The sequence below is a fragment of the Aspergillus ochraceoroseus genome (genome assembly GCF_002846915.1).
Source record: "Aspergillus ochraceoroseus IBT 24754 chromosome Unknown P175scaffold_1, whole genome shotgun sequence".
Taxonomy (NCBI): Eukaryota; Fungi; Ascomycota; class Eurotiomycetes; order Eurotiales; family Aspergillaceae; genus Aspergillus; species Aspergillus ochraceoroseus.
Genome location: NW_024468476.1, coordinates 5,456,900 through 5,472,981, shown reverse-complemented (window position 1 = coordinate 5,472,981; position 16,082 = coordinate 5,456,900). Strand labels below are relative to the sequence as shown.

At 47.6% G+C, this 16,082-nt stretch overlaps 9 protein-coding genes across 9 annotated transcripts; 5 read left to right on the top strand and 4 right to left on the bottom strand.

Moving 5' to 3' along the window:
- Positions 1-1,114: 1,114 nt before the first annotated feature.
- On the bottom strand, positions 1,115-1,450 carry P175DRAFT_0498588 (uncharacterized protein). Its single transcript, XM_040896538.1, has one exon. It carries the CDS (start codon positions 1,402-1,404, stop codon positions 1,219-1,221), a length of 186 nt encoding a protein of 61 aa, XP_040756874.1. The 5' UTR covers positions 1,405-1,450; the 3' UTR covers positions 1,115-1,218.
- On the top strand, positions 1,115-4,966 carry P175DRAFT_0472874 (putative C6 transcription factor (NirA)). The gene is made up of 5 exons (XM_040895145.1): positions 1,115-1,733; positions 1,801-1,855; positions 1,916-2,876; positions 2,936-3,304; positions 3,356-4,966. The coding sequence occupies exons 1-5, from the start codon at positions 1,584-1,586 to the stop codon at positions 4,533-4,535; spliced, it is 2,715 nt and encodes a 904-aa protein (XP_040756873.1). The 5' UTR covers positions 1,115-1,583; the 3' UTR covers positions 4,536-4,966.
- P175DRAFT_0498586 (RTA1 domain-containing protein) lies at positions 4,919-6,400 on the bottom strand. Its single transcript, XM_040896537.1, has 3 exons — positions 5,922-6,400; positions 5,744-5,836; positions 4,919-5,610 (listed from the first exon to the last, which is right to left on the bottom strand). Exons 1-3 carry the CDS (start codon positions 6,112-6,114, stop codon positions 5,030-5,032), a joined length of 867 nt encoding a protein of 288 aa, XP_040756872.1. The 5' UTR covers positions 6,115-6,400; the 3' UTR covers positions 4,919-5,029.
- P175DRAFT_080487 (Zn(II)2Cys6 transcription factor) lies at positions 6,212-9,187 on the top strand. Its single transcript, XM_040901105.1, has 10 exons — positions 6,212-6,749; positions 6,804-6,942; positions 6,996-7,135; positions 7,190-7,205; positions 7,268-7,486; positions 7,542-7,807; positions 7,860-7,874; positions 7,922-8,110; positions 8,158-8,627; positions 8,674-9,187. The coding sequence occupies exons 1-10, from the start codon at positions 6,477-6,479 to the stop codon at positions 9,035-9,037; spliced, it is 2,091 nt and encodes a 696-aa protein (XP_040756871.1). The 5' UTR covers positions 6,212-6,476; the 3' UTR covers positions 9,038-9,187.
- A 213-nt stretch (positions 9,188-9,400) lies between these two features.
- Positions 9,401-10,167, top strand: P175DRAFT_0426071 (GNAT family N-acetyltransferase; the record flags this gene model as incomplete). The annotated part of the gene is made up of 2 exons (XM_040893144.1): positions 9,401-9,716; positions 9,785-10,167. The coding sequence occupies 2 exons, from the start codon at positions 9,401-9,403 to the stop codon at positions 10,165-10,167; spliced, it is 699 nt and encodes a 232-aa protein (XP_040756870.1).
- A 565-nt stretch (positions 10,168-10,732) lies between these two features.
- P175DRAFT_0514195 (serine/threonine-protein phosphatase) lies at positions 10,733-12,670 on the bottom strand. Its single transcript, XM_040898797.1, has 3 exons — positions 12,460-12,670; positions 11,107-12,388; positions 10,733-11,038 (listed from the first exon to the last, which is right to left on the bottom strand). Exons 1-3 carry the CDS (start codon positions 12,474-12,476, stop codon positions 11,036-11,038), a joined length of 1,302 nt encoding a protein of 433 aa, XP_040756869.1. The 5' UTR covers positions 12,477-12,670; the 3' UTR covers positions 10,733-11,035.
- Positions 12,671-12,946: 276 nt separating this feature from the next.
- On the top strand, positions 12,947-13,866 carry P175DRAFT_0498583 (uncharacterized protein). Its single transcript, XM_040896536.1, has one exon. It carries the CDS (start codon positions 13,206-13,208, stop codon positions 13,641-13,643), a length of 438 nt encoding a protein of 145 aa, XP_040756868.1. The 5' UTR covers positions 12,947-13,205; the 3' UTR covers positions 13,644-13,866.
- Positions 13,867-14,076: 210 nt separating this feature from the next.
- On the top strand, positions 14,077-15,446 carry alg3 (dolichyl-P-Man:Man(5)GlcNAc(2)-PP-dolichol alpha-1,3-mannosyltransferase; the record flags this gene model as incomplete). The annotated part of the gene is made up of 3 exons (XM_040893299.1): positions 14,077-14,197; positions 14,263-14,786; positions 14,847-15,446. 3 exons carry the CDS (start codon positions 14,077-14,079, stop codon positions 15,444-15,446), a joined length of 1,245 nt encoding a protein of 414 aa, XP_040756867.1.
- Positions 15,447-15,595: 149 nt separating this feature from the next.
- P175DRAFT_0506935 (putative eukaryotic translation initiation factor eIF1a-like protein) lies at positions 15,596-16,054 on the bottom strand (the record flags this gene model as incomplete). The annotated part of the gene is made up of 2 exons (XM_040898232.1): positions 15,596-15,692; positions 15,744-16,054. The coding sequence occupies 2 exons, from the start codon at positions 16,052-16,054 to the stop codon at positions 15,596-15,598; spliced, it is 408 nt and encodes a 135-aa protein (XP_040756866.1).
- Between the last annotated feature and the right edge of the window lie 28 nt (positions 16,055-16,082).

The window sequence follows — 16,082 nt, the reverse complement described above, 5'->3', positions numbered from 1 at the left end:
AAGAAAGCCACTTACTCTATACATTTACCACATTTCCCACACTAAACCCAGAAGGGAGCCGGCGGAAGTGACGGCAGTTTTCAGTTTGACAGGGTTTGACCGTATTATCGGGTCGGGTGGTAGGTAGGCCCTTCTGTAAGAGTCTGACACGGTTTGTATTTCCATTACCATTATTCATTGGGTATCTGTACTTGAAGTCCACGGATAGGCTTATCTCTGCGTAGAGTTACTTGATTCGGCTAATTAGAGAAGAACCAAGGATAGTTGGGGCCATTTCCAGGGATCCATGGATTAATTTGGGCGAAAACAACTGGGACTTTACAATACATTACACAATTGCCCCGTTCTATACCGGTAATCACCACCTCGTCAGACCCGAGTACATTGGTTGAAATACATTAATCCTGCAGCCCCACAAGAAGAACATTTCGATTTTTCTAGTGTTACGTTATCCTCTTTAATTTCTACTTTATCGTATAATTGACTAATTGAGATAGGAGGGGGTGTCTGCCTGCCCAACCCGATCCTCGCCTACTTAGGGCAATGGCTTCTTGCCTACATTCTTTCTATCATCTTCCATAACGGTTGTTTATTTATGTCGTTCATTACTAATGCACAAGTCTTGATTCCGCAGTAAACCATATGAACCCAGCCTGACTAGTCTTTAGTAATTCACTGAGCATAATTGTAGTAAGCTAAGCCTAGAAACCCTCCTGTTATGCGACAAAAGTACAAAGGAACCACGACACCACATATCAACCGTATATCTTGACTCCAAACTCAAGAGTATACTAGGTATATCTTCTGGACTTTTTTAACTCTAATGATATTGGAAGTGTACACCGTCCTCCCATACTTTGATTTATACTCTGAGCCACGACAAGTCAGTCTGGGCCTCCTTAGTCAGCCATATGCTAACGGTCATAGATGAGAAAAAGCTTTTTGTAGATTTTCATCCATGGATCCAACCCCATGGGACGCAATAGCAGATCATCAGATCCCCAGCTGAGTTTCTGCTGCTATTTTGCGCCGGCTTAAGCCATTGCAGGTTGCCATCTCTTGGCAATCTCAGCACCTTCTTATCATCCCCTCATCTTAGACTCCCTGCAGCCCATGTATGGTCCTCCAGTCATTATCGAATCTGCTTTCCCCTCTCTTCCGTCATTGCCCACCTCCACTTGCGGGTCACTGACCACAACAAGTCGTGGAGGATAGATCCTATTTGACCCTGTGAACGAGATCCGTGAGTTGAGATATACCGATTCTGACCTTATTATCGTGAGCCTTAGGTATGGAGCTGATCGATGGCGCATAATCCTTATAGTGTCTCCTCCGCATCCATACCAATAAGCCGACTAACACACCTGCGACCGCTCCTCGGATTCGTCCAATTGTTAAGCACATCTTGTCGATAGTAACCCCTGTACTTTGCGGCTCATCTTGATTTTGGCCTTTGGGACCTCCCCTCCCTCCTTGTTCCCGCTTCCATCCCCCCTCCCAGCAGAGTGAATTGTTCGTACGACAAGCATGGTCTCCCCTAGTTTCAAGCTTTCTCCGAATATATCTGTCTGGATTTGACAACAATGGAGGATAATATAACCCCGGAACCCATCGAAGGATCTCGAGCAAAGTTGTCGGCAAGAGCGCCAGGAACAAAAGCGGGCATTGCTCCTTCATCGAAACGCCGCTGTGTGAGCACAGCATGTATTGCATGTCGCAGGAGAAAATCCAAGGTATTGAATCTAAGGCCCGATTACGTGCCACAATATCACTGAACTAACATGGGCTTTTTTACTAAAGTGCGACGGAAACCTTCCCAGCTGCGCGGCTTGTTCCTCTGTCTACCATACACCTTGTATTTCACCACCCCTCAGCGTCGTCATGATGGCACCGGTAAAGCTAACATCATATCTAGGCGTTTATGATCCGAACTCTGATCACCGCCGGAAGGGGGTCTACAAAAAGGAGACAGATACGCTTAGAACAAAAAATACAACCCTGCTGACTCTGATACAAGCGTTGCTCAACTATGAGGAGGAGGAGGATGCTTTCGAGTTGGTTCGACAGATTCGATCTTGCGATAACCTGGAAGATGTGGCGCAATCAGTCTTGGACCGGGAAAGCGGATCATCACCTGCCTCTGGCGAAGCCGCGCCAACAGATGACGATATGCCAACGCAAACTGACCAGTTTGAGGCTGAATTAGCGGGCAAGATGAGCAATCTCATGTTAGACGGGTCTCGGAAGTTTATCGGGGGAACGTCAAATCTCATTTTTCTACCTCCTGGGTCGGAGCTGAACGAATTCAATCCAGGACTAAATAATCAGCAACTGGACAACAACATTGAAAGTGCTGTCGCGCAATGGACGAGAGTCACAGATGATGAGCAACTGACTAGTCACCTACTGACCATGTACTTCACGTGGCATTACCCATTCTTCACCACACTATCTAAAGAGCTCTTCTACCGCGATTATGTTCGCGGGGTTTCAAGCCAATACTGCTCTTCCTTCTTGGTCAACGCGATGTTGGCTTTGGGCTGCCACTTTAGTTCCTGGCCAGATGCCCGTGAGGATCCAGATAATCCCGCAACAGCTGGCGATCACTTCTTCCAGGAGGCGAAAAGGCTGATTCTTGACAACGACGAGCTGGTAAACTCAAAACTGTGTACGGTGCAGGCTCTAGCCCTTATGTCAGTGAGAGAAGCTGGATGTGGCCGTGAGGGCAAAGGCTGGGTGTACAGTGGAATGAGCTTCCGCATGGCTTTTGACTTAGGGTTGAACCTTGAATCCACTAGTCTAGGAACACGCGACCTTGGTGAAGAAGAAGTGGATGCACGCCGGATTACGTTTTGGGGCTGCTTTCTGTTTGATAAGTACGTTTTTTGCTGGCAATTTATGATGGTCGCAAGCCCTGGAATGCTAACCGTCACAGGTGCTGGTCCAACTATCTCGGCCGGCAACCCCAATTCACAACGGCCAACTCCAGCGTGTCCAAAGTTGATATCTTCCCCAATGAGGAATCGTCGTTATGGTCGCCTTACTCAGATGATGGGCCCAATCGTGAACTCACACAACCCTCCCGAACCCGAGCAGTTTCTGTTCAACTTTCTAAACTCTGTGAGATTAGCGGGGATTTGATAGTCTTCTTCTACGACCTAACACCCAAGGAAAAACCGACATCGAAACAAGCGGAGCTGAAAAACCTCACTGGAATCCATACCAGGTTGGAGGCTTGGAAAAAGGGTCTCCCAAAGGAACTCGAACCAAAAGAGGGACAACTTCCTCAGGCGCTCGTTATGCAGTGAGTTGATAACCGCCTAATGACGAACTACAGAAACTAAACAGTACGCAGCATGTTCTATCAACTCCTCATTATTCATCTCTATCGTCCCTTCTTAAAGTACACCAAGTCCACATCCCCACTCCCGCAGCATGTCTCTCCCCGCAAACTATGCACCCAGGCTGCCACTGGAATTTCAAAACTGCTCCGCGTTTACAAACGTGCATATGGCTTAAAGCAAGTCTGCAATATTGTAGTCTACATTGCGCACACTGCCTTGACAATCCATCTACTAAACTTGCCCGAGAAAATCGCTCAAAGAGACGTCATTCACGGACTTCGACATCTCGAGGAGATGGGAGAATTCTGGCTTTGTGCTCGGCGAACACTTCGGATTCTTGACATATCTGCCAATAAATGGCAGGTCGAACTGCCAAAGGAGGCGATCATCATCTTTGAACAAACACACGCACAGTGGGGTTCCTGGGGCTCGTGGGACCAAGCAACATCGCCATCGGCCTCTGGGGAGTCACCGCCTGCCAACATTGTTCAACTACCTCCTCTGACAATGAGCCATCTACCTCCACCAGCAGTGCATTCTTCTGCACCTGAACCCCCAGATTCGTCTCTCCAACCAGGCCTTGCGGTTCCGGGGCCTATTGGCCCTTTATACTCATCCTCTCTTCCAACTTCGCTCTCGATTTCCGCCATGCGTTCAGCGGAGCGATCGTTTGGAGCGCAACTCGCGCGAAACGAAACGCAACTACCGGAACCTACCTACCTACGCCCCGTATCTAATAGCTATACCTCCACACCGCCTAGTCAACTTCCGCTACAGAATCAGTGGTATGGTCCTGATGAAACCCAGATGCATGCTTTCACTGCCAACCACAAGGTTCCCTCGACATCTAGCTCTTCCCCAATGACCGGACTCGATGGGCCAGAGAACCTTGTTGAAGAGAGCCAAGACTGGTGGTCCCGCGAAGTAAATTCACTGCACTTTGGAACAGGTGAATGGACCCAAGCGTGGAATGCTAGTATGGCTGCTGGTGCACCGCTAGATTGGCGCTTTGAGAATAGCATGCCCACTACTTCACAGGCATTCGAGTCGGAAAGTGGCTTGAGACCTGTCCAACCTCATCCAACACTAGCTGGAGTTCCTCACATTACAGGTTCTGGTCAGGACTCGGACGGTTCTCATAACCCCAGCGATCAAAGTCATTTGATGTTCTCCAGTAATTATACACAATAACACGATGGGCATTTCTTGGAGGAAGTTCTACTTCTAGAACTACTGGTTCAGTTGAAAACTCACGACTTGATGATGTGATGATATATATACCCTTGGCTTCTTTCCTTTCGTCTCCACATTGTGCTATATACAGCTATATATTTCGCTGGGTTTTCCGGAGACTTTCCGGAAGAGTCCCCCCAGTTCTACGTTTCCACATACTGATAGGCTTTACGCCCTAAGCTAAGTACAACCTTGAAGTACACAATAGGTCAAACTACAATTGAAGGTAGTTCTGATGAAAATTATTTGGAACAGCGTATTATATGGTTTCAACCTTTTGAACTCCCGAGGCTAACTCGATGGCTTAATTGAACTTTCCAGGTTAGTTCGTTATCTCGGGGGGCTGATTATCTATATTCAAATTGGAATAGTATTATATTATACACTATAACAAAATCCATAGAACGCCGATTAACCCTCAAATAACACACAAACTAATCTATAGGTAGGTACTACCTAGAACTTAGTACCTGCCCCCAACGCACTGTATACGTTCTTCTCCCTCCAGCAGGCGACGACAACCGCCCCGGATGAATCAAATTAAACACTCCCACCGCGGCAGCCATCATGGCGCCATCCAACGCAATAAAATACCGCTCGTGCGTAATCAAATAGCCCGTCCAGCCCTGAACCAGCTCGATAGTCCGATAGATACTCCTTACATAGACACAGGTGATGGAGAACGCCGTCGCCGCCAGCAGAACCCGCATCTCCCTTGTGATTAGATACGCGAGCCGCCTCCGCATAACGCGGTGCATGAAGTCGACCGCGCAGGCAAGAAACACGGTGATGGCGGCCATTTGGAACACCACGCCGGCGACCATGATGTCTGTTCCTGGGGTGGTGTCGCTGTTTGCGGAGAGGGCGGTTGCGGCCATTCCGCCGCCGATGGCTTGGACGACGAGCGAGATTATATCGCAGGTGCAGAAGACCCAGAGGTACAGGTTGGGCGTGAGGAAGGAAGACTCGGGGCCTATGAACTGGATGAATTGGCCCAGGATTACATATGTGCCGGCTGTGAAGAAGGTCGGGGCTGTATGTGTGTGTGTGTGTGCGTGTGTAGGTCGTGTTGTAGCTGAACGTTAGAAGGAAAAAAAAATAAAAAATAGTTGGTTATGAGGGAGGGAGGGAGGGAGGTAGGTACATAGGGCTTGGGGGTTTCTTACCGATGATCAAGGTTGCGATCTGCATCAAGAAGGCGTTGAGGTCGTATGGACAAGCGGCTGACCAGGTGCGTCCGGCCCAGCCTAGGATTTCAACTATATATATACAAATATATATATATATATATATATATAAGATCAGATCAGATATGAGGGTCAGAATGTCCGTGTTTTGACGTACCCAGACAGCCAACTGAGAATACATAACACCACCATGTTCTTTGAAATGTTGCCTGTACGGTGTGAAGAATCATGGACACGCCGAATAGAGCACAGAACACGATCCCGGCTGCCAGGGAAGGCCGGTATCCGTATTCATTGGCGATACTGGGATCATAGGCTTGACAGTTCGGGATTGGGGTAGAATCTGACATCCTTGTGCAGTGTATGGTTTTTTTTTAGGGGGGGGGCTTTTCAGGCGGAAATACGCCATTTAACCTGGGATATTCTATATTTCTAATTGAAGCTTCGTACAGAGTAAGCCAATGATAAGTCATGGCTTAGGGCTATCATTGATCTATATATATATGTCCAGCTTCCGGGATTCCGAATTCAAGATGGGTCTACAGAGTCGTATGTACTACAGCCATCTACTTTGGAGTACACTAGTCAACCACTAGAATAGCGGATCTGGAGGGGTTCAAGATCTCTCATGGGAAATATGTTTGCGTACGAAAAGCAATGAATTATTATTTTGTAGCTTCCTGTTCTTGATTAATTGTTAATATCTTTCTTGATGTGTGTAAAAGGTGTCCCTCCTGATCATGTGATGTTGCTGCTTCCACCTGGCGGCGTTGGAGCACCAACAGCACACTCCAGAAGAAGAGTTACAACGATCCTTGTGAGAATGCTTCACTCACGGCTTTCGCTAGTTTGTGATAGCTGCAAGTCACGGAAAGTCAGATGTCTGAGTAAGAACAACCCCCTGGATGCTTCTGGACCGTGTATATTGAATGAATACTTTGCAGAAGAATCTAGAAAGTCCGACCCTGCATGTGTGAATTGCCAGGTATGTACCTGGATTAACCAGCGTAAAAGGTAGTAACTGACCCATCTCAAACAGAAAAAAGGCCACGCCTGTGTATTTAGTCCGCTGAAGAGGAAATTCAAGGATCCGAGATTCCCGTCGACTGATGGCCAGGTCGCTGACCCACCCCCAGCGGAGCAAAGCATCCAAACGGCCGTCTCCTCGTCCACAAGAGGTTTGTGCCGCGAGAGACTTCCATTGAGGCGCGTTCTAACCTTTGGCCGTTAGGAGACGCGGGAAGTGTGATATTGTCACCTATTTCGCAGGATGCAAGAAAGAAGGGTTCCTTGAACCGTCTATACGTTGACCAATTGCTAGATACGCGACAATCTACTGGTCGGACACAAAATGTTTCGGGTGTTTTGAGGGTAAGTTGGAGATTTCCTCTTGAATCAGGCTTAATGCTTATGAGTTCGTTCAAGGCCAACGAAAATTACCGTACGTTGTCAACTAGTCCCTGTCGGGTCGGCTATGGATGCTCTCCTCACACATTGAGACAGTTGCCAGCTCAAGTGTGAGCTTCTTCTCAGAAAGTCGTATGAAGGCTCTCTCGAGCCGCATAGGAGACAATGCAATCAAAAACCTGATAGAGCGGATCTCTGATGCTGTGCGATCTGGGTTAAGCGGCACCAATCGCAGCTCGGGGCCTTCTGGTATCTGGAAAAGACCCGAAGACACCTTAAGGATTGCACCAGAAAGAGCTCGTCTTTTCATCAAAGGTATGTATTCTAACTTGAGAAATGCGGCATATTCACTCAACTCACACTTCAACAGTTTATTTCCAACAAGTTCATCCCCTGCATCCCTTCTTGGATCGTCTAGAGTTTGAGAGACGAGCGTTCAGCCCCGATTTAGCATCAGATCTTGTGAACTGCATCCCTTGGGCTACGCTGTACCATACAATTTTAGCCCTTGGATGCCAGTTTCACGGTGGAGGTTCTTTTGAACCTGGCAATGGAGAAGCCTGGAAGCTCTTTCGAGTAGCTCTAGACTTATTCCCAAAAGTACTGCAGTTGAATACAGAACTACTAGAAGTTCAGGTATGTGAAATTTGTGTATATTATTCAGACCCCTGTCTCACTCGATTTATAGGCAGTTACATCAATGGTAAAAATCCCTATCGCCAGTCGAAAGAACGATACTGACCTCCATAGGCGATTTTTTCCCTAAACTTGTCGTGCATGCAGATCCAGGGAAAGATTATCTCAGAAGCCGCCCGTATGGCCCAGAGAGCTGAGTTGAACAAAGCCGCTGCTGGCACGGATCAGGCTGCGCGCTGTCGAGCTTTCTGGGTGATATACTACATTGAGAAAACCGTCTCATTTCATCATGGAACAACATCGGTAAGTTATACTCTGCTTGTTTAATTCAAAAACTAAGATGAATACAGTTAATATTTGATTCCGATATTGGCTCCCCCGTGCCTTTTATTCCGGATGCGATTTTTGATGGCTTCGACTGGTTCCTGGCCTCAATCAGGGTTGCTAGATTATACTCTCGGACCTTTACTGAACTATTCTCTATAAACGCAACTACAAATTCTAAGCTGTCATACCTGTCAAAAATCGATCAAATCGAGGAAATACTGGAGCATCAGCGACAAGATATTCCGAGTCATTTTCGACCAGGGCATGAACTCCGCACCGAGTCGTTTCAAAACCCCCATGAGATTATCGCAGCTCTTCGAATTCACTTCCATTACCACGAGCTTCAGATAGCTTTATGTCGGTTGAAGCTTCACATTACTCGGGAACAGAGTTCCCCGCAGTCGCTCACTGCAACGAAGAATATGATGGATTCAGCTAGAGCAATTGTTGAACTAACAAGAGTCATTTGCATAGAGCCAAATATTCCTCTTTTGTATGTTTTCATTGCTCTCTATCATGACTGCAGCTAATTCACTTAGTATTCTCGTCTTCATGCCTCTTTCAGCTCTCTTTATTCTATTTGACCTTGTGATTCATAACCCGACTCACAAAGAGACCCCAGGGAATCTCTCCTTACTAGAGGCGTCTGCTGGATACTTTAGCTCCCTTGAATATGCGACGAAAGGCTTTTTCCCTAGCTCCATGTTCATGGAGTTTGCCTATATTGGCCGATCCTTTGTGCGGAAGTCGGTGTCGTCAGTTCAGGAACAGACAAATGATGAAGCCGCTGAAACTATCAGTCAAAGATCAGGCATACCGCCTCAGGATTGGCCGTCATCAGGCTATATTTCTGCTAGTGTAAGACGAGCGCAATCCTTTTTGAAGATCAAGGGAAAATACTGATTGGTAATGCATTACTTGTGGGGATCTGTACAGCAACTAAATGAAGAACAAATGCTTATTGAACCTCTGAGCTTTCCTTTGGACTTCGGCACTTCGGTCGATGATATGGTCTTTCCCGGTTTAGAGGTCATGGATCTCTTTGGCACAGTGGTGCCTAATTTTGATGGGCTCTAACTGGTTACTGTGGTCTGCTCATTCGACGGGTTAGCCAGATCAGGAAACCTTCTCGGCGATGGCCCACCTTAGTTTCGAAACGGCTATACTCCGTACATCAACAGGGGTTGCTTAAATACTAAGTGAATGCCATCCTTCCACCATGAGGAAAGCCGTCAACATAAATTACGAAATTTTAATCTGCCACTAATGCCTGAGGTCACTCTACACGAAATTAAGCTTCGCGAGGAGCTGGAGCCGTTATGTCGCATCGCAGCAAGTGCCTGGCAAAACGACCCGCTTTTCTCCTGGCTCTTCCCTGGTGGTCAAACACACCCGGAGGATTTCCTCATCTTGTGGAAGATAATTCTGGACATGGAGTTTCTGGAACCCGGGAAATTCATCTTCGCTGCCAGTATCTACGATGCCGAGACACAAACCAACAAAATAGCCGGGTTTGCTGTTTGGGAGCGACGAGGGGATTCTGAAGCAGCTAGAAGATGGCAGGGCACCAGCTTTTCCAAAAGTAAAGCCCTAAACATTAAATACACATATACACGATCCAAATAAACTAATGACCCAACCTTCTGTTAGAACTCGGACGACTAAACCTCAGCCTCAAACTCGCTCATACCGTCACCCTCAGCCCAGCCCGCAGATCATTCTCCAGAAAAAAGTTCAAGCTCCTTGATGAAGAAGTTGAATCCGTTAGAGCTCGCCAGCCCAAAGAATCATGGTACCTGAACTTTCTTGGCGTTGATCCCACGGCTCAAAAGAAAGGGGTTGGGAAACGGTTGCTTCAATGGGGCCTTGACCGTGCCGACGAAGAGGGCATCGCAGCTGGACTGGAAGCCTCGAATGCTGGTGTTAAGCTCTATCAAAGTGCTGGGTTTGAGACGACGGAGTGGATGAATTTTGACGATGGGAAACAGAAGCAATCTGTTATGAGGAGAGAATGTAAATTGAGGTCTCCGTGAGATGCGACGTGTTAATGAGATACCCTCTCCCCTTTTTCCTTGTGAAATATTACATGGAGCGGAGGAGCCATCAAGGCCGTTGTGTTGGTTCAACTTGGACGTATGGAGCCGAGCTGCATTATACCTCTTCTTCTTCTTCTTGTTATTGTTATTATTGTTATTGTTATTATTTTTATTAATATTAATATTAATAGAGACTGACTGATCCAGATCCAGAAATGCCTAACAAGGTCATTTCAAAGTCTGAAAGCAACATAATTACCCAATGCAAACCTTACGCGCCAACTGACATAGATGAAGATCCTAAGAAGAACTCCGAGACAAGCCATGCCATGCCCTACCTAGTAAACAAACATCATATTCCCCTAGCAGTAGTAAAAGATCAGTTGTGGGAAGTGGATAGAGCTTTTCTGCGGGGCTAGAACGAACTGCAATATGTTTAGTGAGCTACCAAGAGCTTACTTACAATTAGATTAGATTAGATTAGGGTTAGTTAATCATGTCATGTCATGTCATGTTATGTTATGGTGCAAGATCCACGTTTAAGAAGCGAAGTAGTAGTAGTAGTAGTAGTAGTAGTAGTAGTAGTGAGCTACAACCGCTCATAGATTCAAGTATCTAAAGTGGTCATCATTCTCAGAGGCTAGAAATCAGGTATGAAGAATCATGTTGGGGGAGAGGACAGGAAGAGAAGATGGAATGAGATGAGGCGCGATTGAAGAGGTAAGGGTCACAATGGATGAGAATGGGCCGGCCTATATAAGAATGCAGCTAGGACTCTGAGGCTAAGAAGAAGAAGAAGAAGAAGAAGAAGAGAAGAAGAAGAAGAAACAAAAAAAAAAAAAATGAAAAGATGGGTCATATGGTATCACTATTGTAAATCATGGTCAGCACAAAGTGAAAAAAAAAAAAAAAAAAGAAAAGAAAAGAAAGACTTACCAGGAAATAATCAGCAACAGGCTTCTTTGCAGGCATACCTCTTGTATCCTGCGCAGCGGCCTCAAAGACCCTATATCTTCTCCCAGGACTCCGCAAGGATGGCCGCTCCACAGACGCGGTTAGAATTCCATTGCTGCGTCCGTAATCCCCGTTACTCCTCACCACCGTGCCCCCATTACTTGTGTCTTCGCCAAGCTCTAAGATGGCTGCAACATTCCCACATCGGTAACAGTAATTCGGGGCTGACCAAACAGTGACGATCCCGCCGTCAAACATCTCTTTGTAGCCCTCCATGACAAGCTGATGAGCACGAGCAATTAGGGATAGATCATTTTTGTAGTTGAATTGCTTCACAATATCTGCACCAAACAAAAAACCAGCTCCTCGAGGGCTTAAACCCCAGCCGTCGATTTCGTCAGGGTCCGACCAAAGCAAATCACACATGGCCCCTTCATGCGGTACCTCTTGTTTCCTGTCGATTAGACGAATTTTGTCCACCGTATCGATAAGAGGTGAGAGCCCGCCGTGAACGCAGAGTACCGCTCCTGTCCTGCTGGAATAGCTACCCGCTCCATCGCCAGAGGCTCCTGTTCCGGGCGCGCCGGATCTCATCGGCGCTTGACCGGGCGCAGCAGATATATCCCTTGGAGGTGAAATGCTGCTGGTATCCGTAGATGTATCGGACGAATATCTCTGCTTCGCTCGATATGTGCTCATAGTAACATCGCCCTTGGAATTCAACACTTCAGTCTCTAGCTCGCCGTCCTCTGCGGACATGGTGGACTGCGTAGTATCGTTGAAGACCGGCTCTGTAGGCTCCAGTTCTGCGCTAGCTCCGAGAACCAAGGCACCCAGCGCCAGGTAGTCGAATACCTCACAGCAGTATCTCCACACATTGGCGCTACCATATTTGCGAATACACTCGTCGTAAAAGCCATACACCGTGGTGATCTGCCGAGACTCGTGATTTCCTCGAATCAACGTGATACGGTCAGGATAGCGGACTTTGAGACAAAGAAGCAGAAGGAACGATTCTAGCGAGTAGAATCCGCGGTCGACAAAGTCTCCCATAAAAAGATAATTGGTATCAGGAACATCCCCGCCGACGCGGAAGAGCTCCATCAGATCATGGAATTGACCATGGATGTCCCCGCATATCGTGACCGGAGCATCAACGCAAACCACATTTCCTTCCTCGATCAAAAGTTCGCGCGCTTTATAGCACAGTTCACGGACTTGGGCCTCGGGGATTAGGCGACAGGCGCGAAGTTGGGCGATCGCCCTAGAAGCAAGGAAAACAGACAGATGTCAGCTGGAAATCTTGGCGATGGAGGGATCATCCGCTTGAAATACCTATCAAGGTCGCTCATAGTAGCTCAGTGCACCTTAAAGAGCTAGCTTTGAGGGGATAGCCGAGTTTGAGAGGAGAGGGATAAGGTATTTGGTGGGTCCTGGGCCTTCCAAGAGCAATCAGCGGGCGGGGGAGTGGGAGGACGACAGTTTGACTCAGGGTAGAAGAGAACAATCCACTAAGTGTGTGGAAAAGGCGCAGTCATGTTTTTTTTTTTTTTTTTTCCTGTGCGAAAAATCTTCTGCTGGGCGTAAAAAGAAGAAAGGTGAACGAAAGGTGAAAGAATATGTGGAAAGAAGAGGCGCCGAGAGCTCTGCTGATAGCAAACTTGGAGGCTTTTCGCGCCTCAGGTTCTCCAGGCAGATTCGCGTTTTGCTGGCGAGGAGGGCGATGGCCAATCATAGGAGGCGAAGATAAGATTAGATCTGATCGCCAAGACGAGACCGAATTCTTCCTTCCTCCCTGCGGTCCTTGAATGCGGCTTCATCCGGTGAACGCAGGACCGACTCTCCCTCCAGCATTGCCATTGAGGGCGCCATGTCGTCTCGGAGAGCGGTTTAATTCGTCTATGATTTGATTCTTCTCCTTCCCCTACCTCGACGTTTACCGATACTTCCTGGTAACCCTGTGGACTACCCTCCCTAACTTAGCGTCGCGAAGCACCACTAAGGCCATCAATTGCCTACATCTACATGGCCAGTCGAGCCCTCTTATAGCGACAGAAAATTAGCATTCAATTTCCTCGAAAATGCCTCCTCATTTACATCCCCGATCACGGTCGACGACCGGTCTTTTTGCGGGCACATTACTAGCGTCACTGTTGGTTGTTGGTATGCCACACATATTTCCTTGTCCTGCTCCACGTCGCACATTCGCCGATTCCGAGATGATCATTACATCCGATGGACAACAAATCCAGAGAGTCCGAAGGAGGAGACGGAAGGATGCCGATATGCTAGGACAAGAGGAGACTGCCCTTTCCCAGACCTCCCCAACCCCAGATGAAGAAGTGTCGACATTTCTGCAACTAGAGGAAGAAGCGGAACAACTATCTAAACCTGGACGAGAGTGCCCAGTGCCTAAACCGACTGGAGTCATAGGCGAATTGCTTGGATTTCCTAACCGAACAACATTGCAGCGGGGAGAAGGCCGTCAACCAGATATCGCTGGACAGCAGAACCAATGATACAGATGAAAGAGGCTTGGAATTCTAGTGGAATTGAGGAAGAATTTGCGAACGAAGCCATGATACTCTTGTTGGATTGATTGTGCCTTTGATATATGAGGCAGCTCCTAATTAAGGGTCATACCAGCGATATATATACCCATGTACATATACCACCACCTAGCCATGATTTGTGATAAAAATGGTGTGTGCCTGTATCTGAATCAATAATTTTTGTCCCATTAAAAACACAATGATTCTTTCAAATGATCATATGATTCAAGCCTTTGTATATGTAGCTCAATTTGCCCGGGAAAATCTCGCCGGGGCGAAGCTAGACGCTAATCCCAAACCAGACAAACATGATTGGCTCCCTCGGCCTAAGGCCAGATACTTGAAGCTTCTATGAAGCTGTTCATCATCATCCTCATCATCATCATCATCAACATCGACAATGACGCTCACACAGCTCGTAGGCGATATTTGCCTCAACCCCAAGCATAGTAAATGGATAGCTCCTCTTCTCAATATCGGGGATGCTTTTCTTTGCGTTCTCATTATCTGGAAGGTCCCATGTAAGCCCATCCACTCTCTCTCCTTTGCTTTCTGGGCACCTTACTGACATTGCGCTGCAACACAGACACCGAGATCGACTGGACTACCTACATGCAACAGATATCACTATATCTCTCCGGAGAGCGAGACTACACCCAGATTAAAGGCTCCACAGGACCCCTCGTCTATCCCGCCGCCCATGTGTACGGCTATTCATTACTTTACCATCTTACCGATAACGGCCACGACATTGTTTTTGGCCAGATCATCTTCGCTTTCCTCTACCTTATAGCCCTAACCGTTGTGATGGCATGCTACCGGCGCTCCGGAGCCCCGCCGTATTTGTTTCCTCTCCTTGTCCTCTCCAAAAGATTACATAGCATTTTCATGCTCCGTCTTTTCAACGATGGTCTGGCGGCGCTTGCGATGTGGGTTGCGATTCTCTTCTTTCAGCATCGCAGGTGGTCACTCGGTGTTATCGTGTGGTCGATCGGGCTCGGGATAAAAATGCCCTTACTCCTTCTTGCGCCGGCGATTGCGGTGTTACTCGCGCTCAGTCTATCTATTGGGCCCTGTATCAGATTGGGTGGCGTGGCTGTCGGTATTCAGGTGCGTAGCCGTATCTGATATTGTATCGTCTACAAAGGGTGTCTACTAACATGGAGTTAGGTTCTGCTTGCAATACCATTTTTGCAGACAAATCCGGCAGGTTATCTCTCACGCGCTTTTGAGCTAACAAGGCAGTTTATGTTTAAGTGGACTGTGAACTGGAGATTTGTCGGGGAAGAATTGTTCCTGTCTAGGGACTTCGCCCTGGGTCTCTTAGGCTTGCATATCCTTTTACTGGGAGTTTTTGTTGCTACAAGCTGGCTGAAGCCTTCTGGGTCTAACATCCAGAACTTTATCAGAAACTTTGTGACTGGGCAGTACCAAAAGAGAACAGATCTGTCACCGTCTTTCGTGATGACGGCGATATTATCATCCCTGTGCATTGGCCTGCTGTGCGCAAGGTCACTCCATTACCAGTTTTTCGCCTATCTTGCGTGGGCATCTCCTTTCCTCCTCTGGCGCGCTGGCTTTCATCCAATTCTTGTGTATATCTTATGGGCGTTGCAAGAGTGGGCTTGGAACGTTTATCCAAGCACAAACCAAAGTTCCATGGTTGTTGTTCTTTCGCTTTCCATCCAGGTGCTAGGAGTTCTCATGAACAGGAACCGCGCGTTCAGCACCTCATCTTACAAGCCCACCAGCAAAGAACATATCCAGTAAACTGGGCGTTTGAACTTTACCGATTTGCGCCGGCGTCCGGTCAGAAAGGATGCAGGATACGTATATGTGGGGGACGGAATGATCAGCTGGGTGCTTTCGCAGCTAAAGAATATCCATGATAGGAAACCGGTGGCTTGTTTGACTCTCCATTATGCGTCAGACTCATCGGATGAGGGCATTTTGCCGACATTAGATTCCTCTTCATCGTCGGATACCGAGACGGGCTGGCGAACGAATTCTTTCGGCCTTGCAAGGGTGTTAGCGAGAAGCCACCCGGGTTCTTACTTATTCCCTCACCAGTATGGAGTTTTGCGCCAGGCTTTTTCATCACGAACAATATTGATGATCTCTCCCCGAAGCTTATTGTCCCGATCCTCGAGCGCGTTGGTGTCCACCAGCACAAAGGAGCCTCGCTTCATCCAAAAGGTGGATCGAAACCTGGCTGGTAGCTCGACCAGGGCCGTTTCTCTCGAAGCGAATTCGACGGAGTAGATATTGTTTCCGGTGGCCTTGATCAGTCGTGCGACCTGCTGCCCTGGAAGCAACTCATCGGGGGGGAACAAGGTTTCTTCGGCGGTTGCAAGTACTTTGCGACGAGGAGGCGCCATTGTGGAGGAAAAACAAACTGGCGGAGGA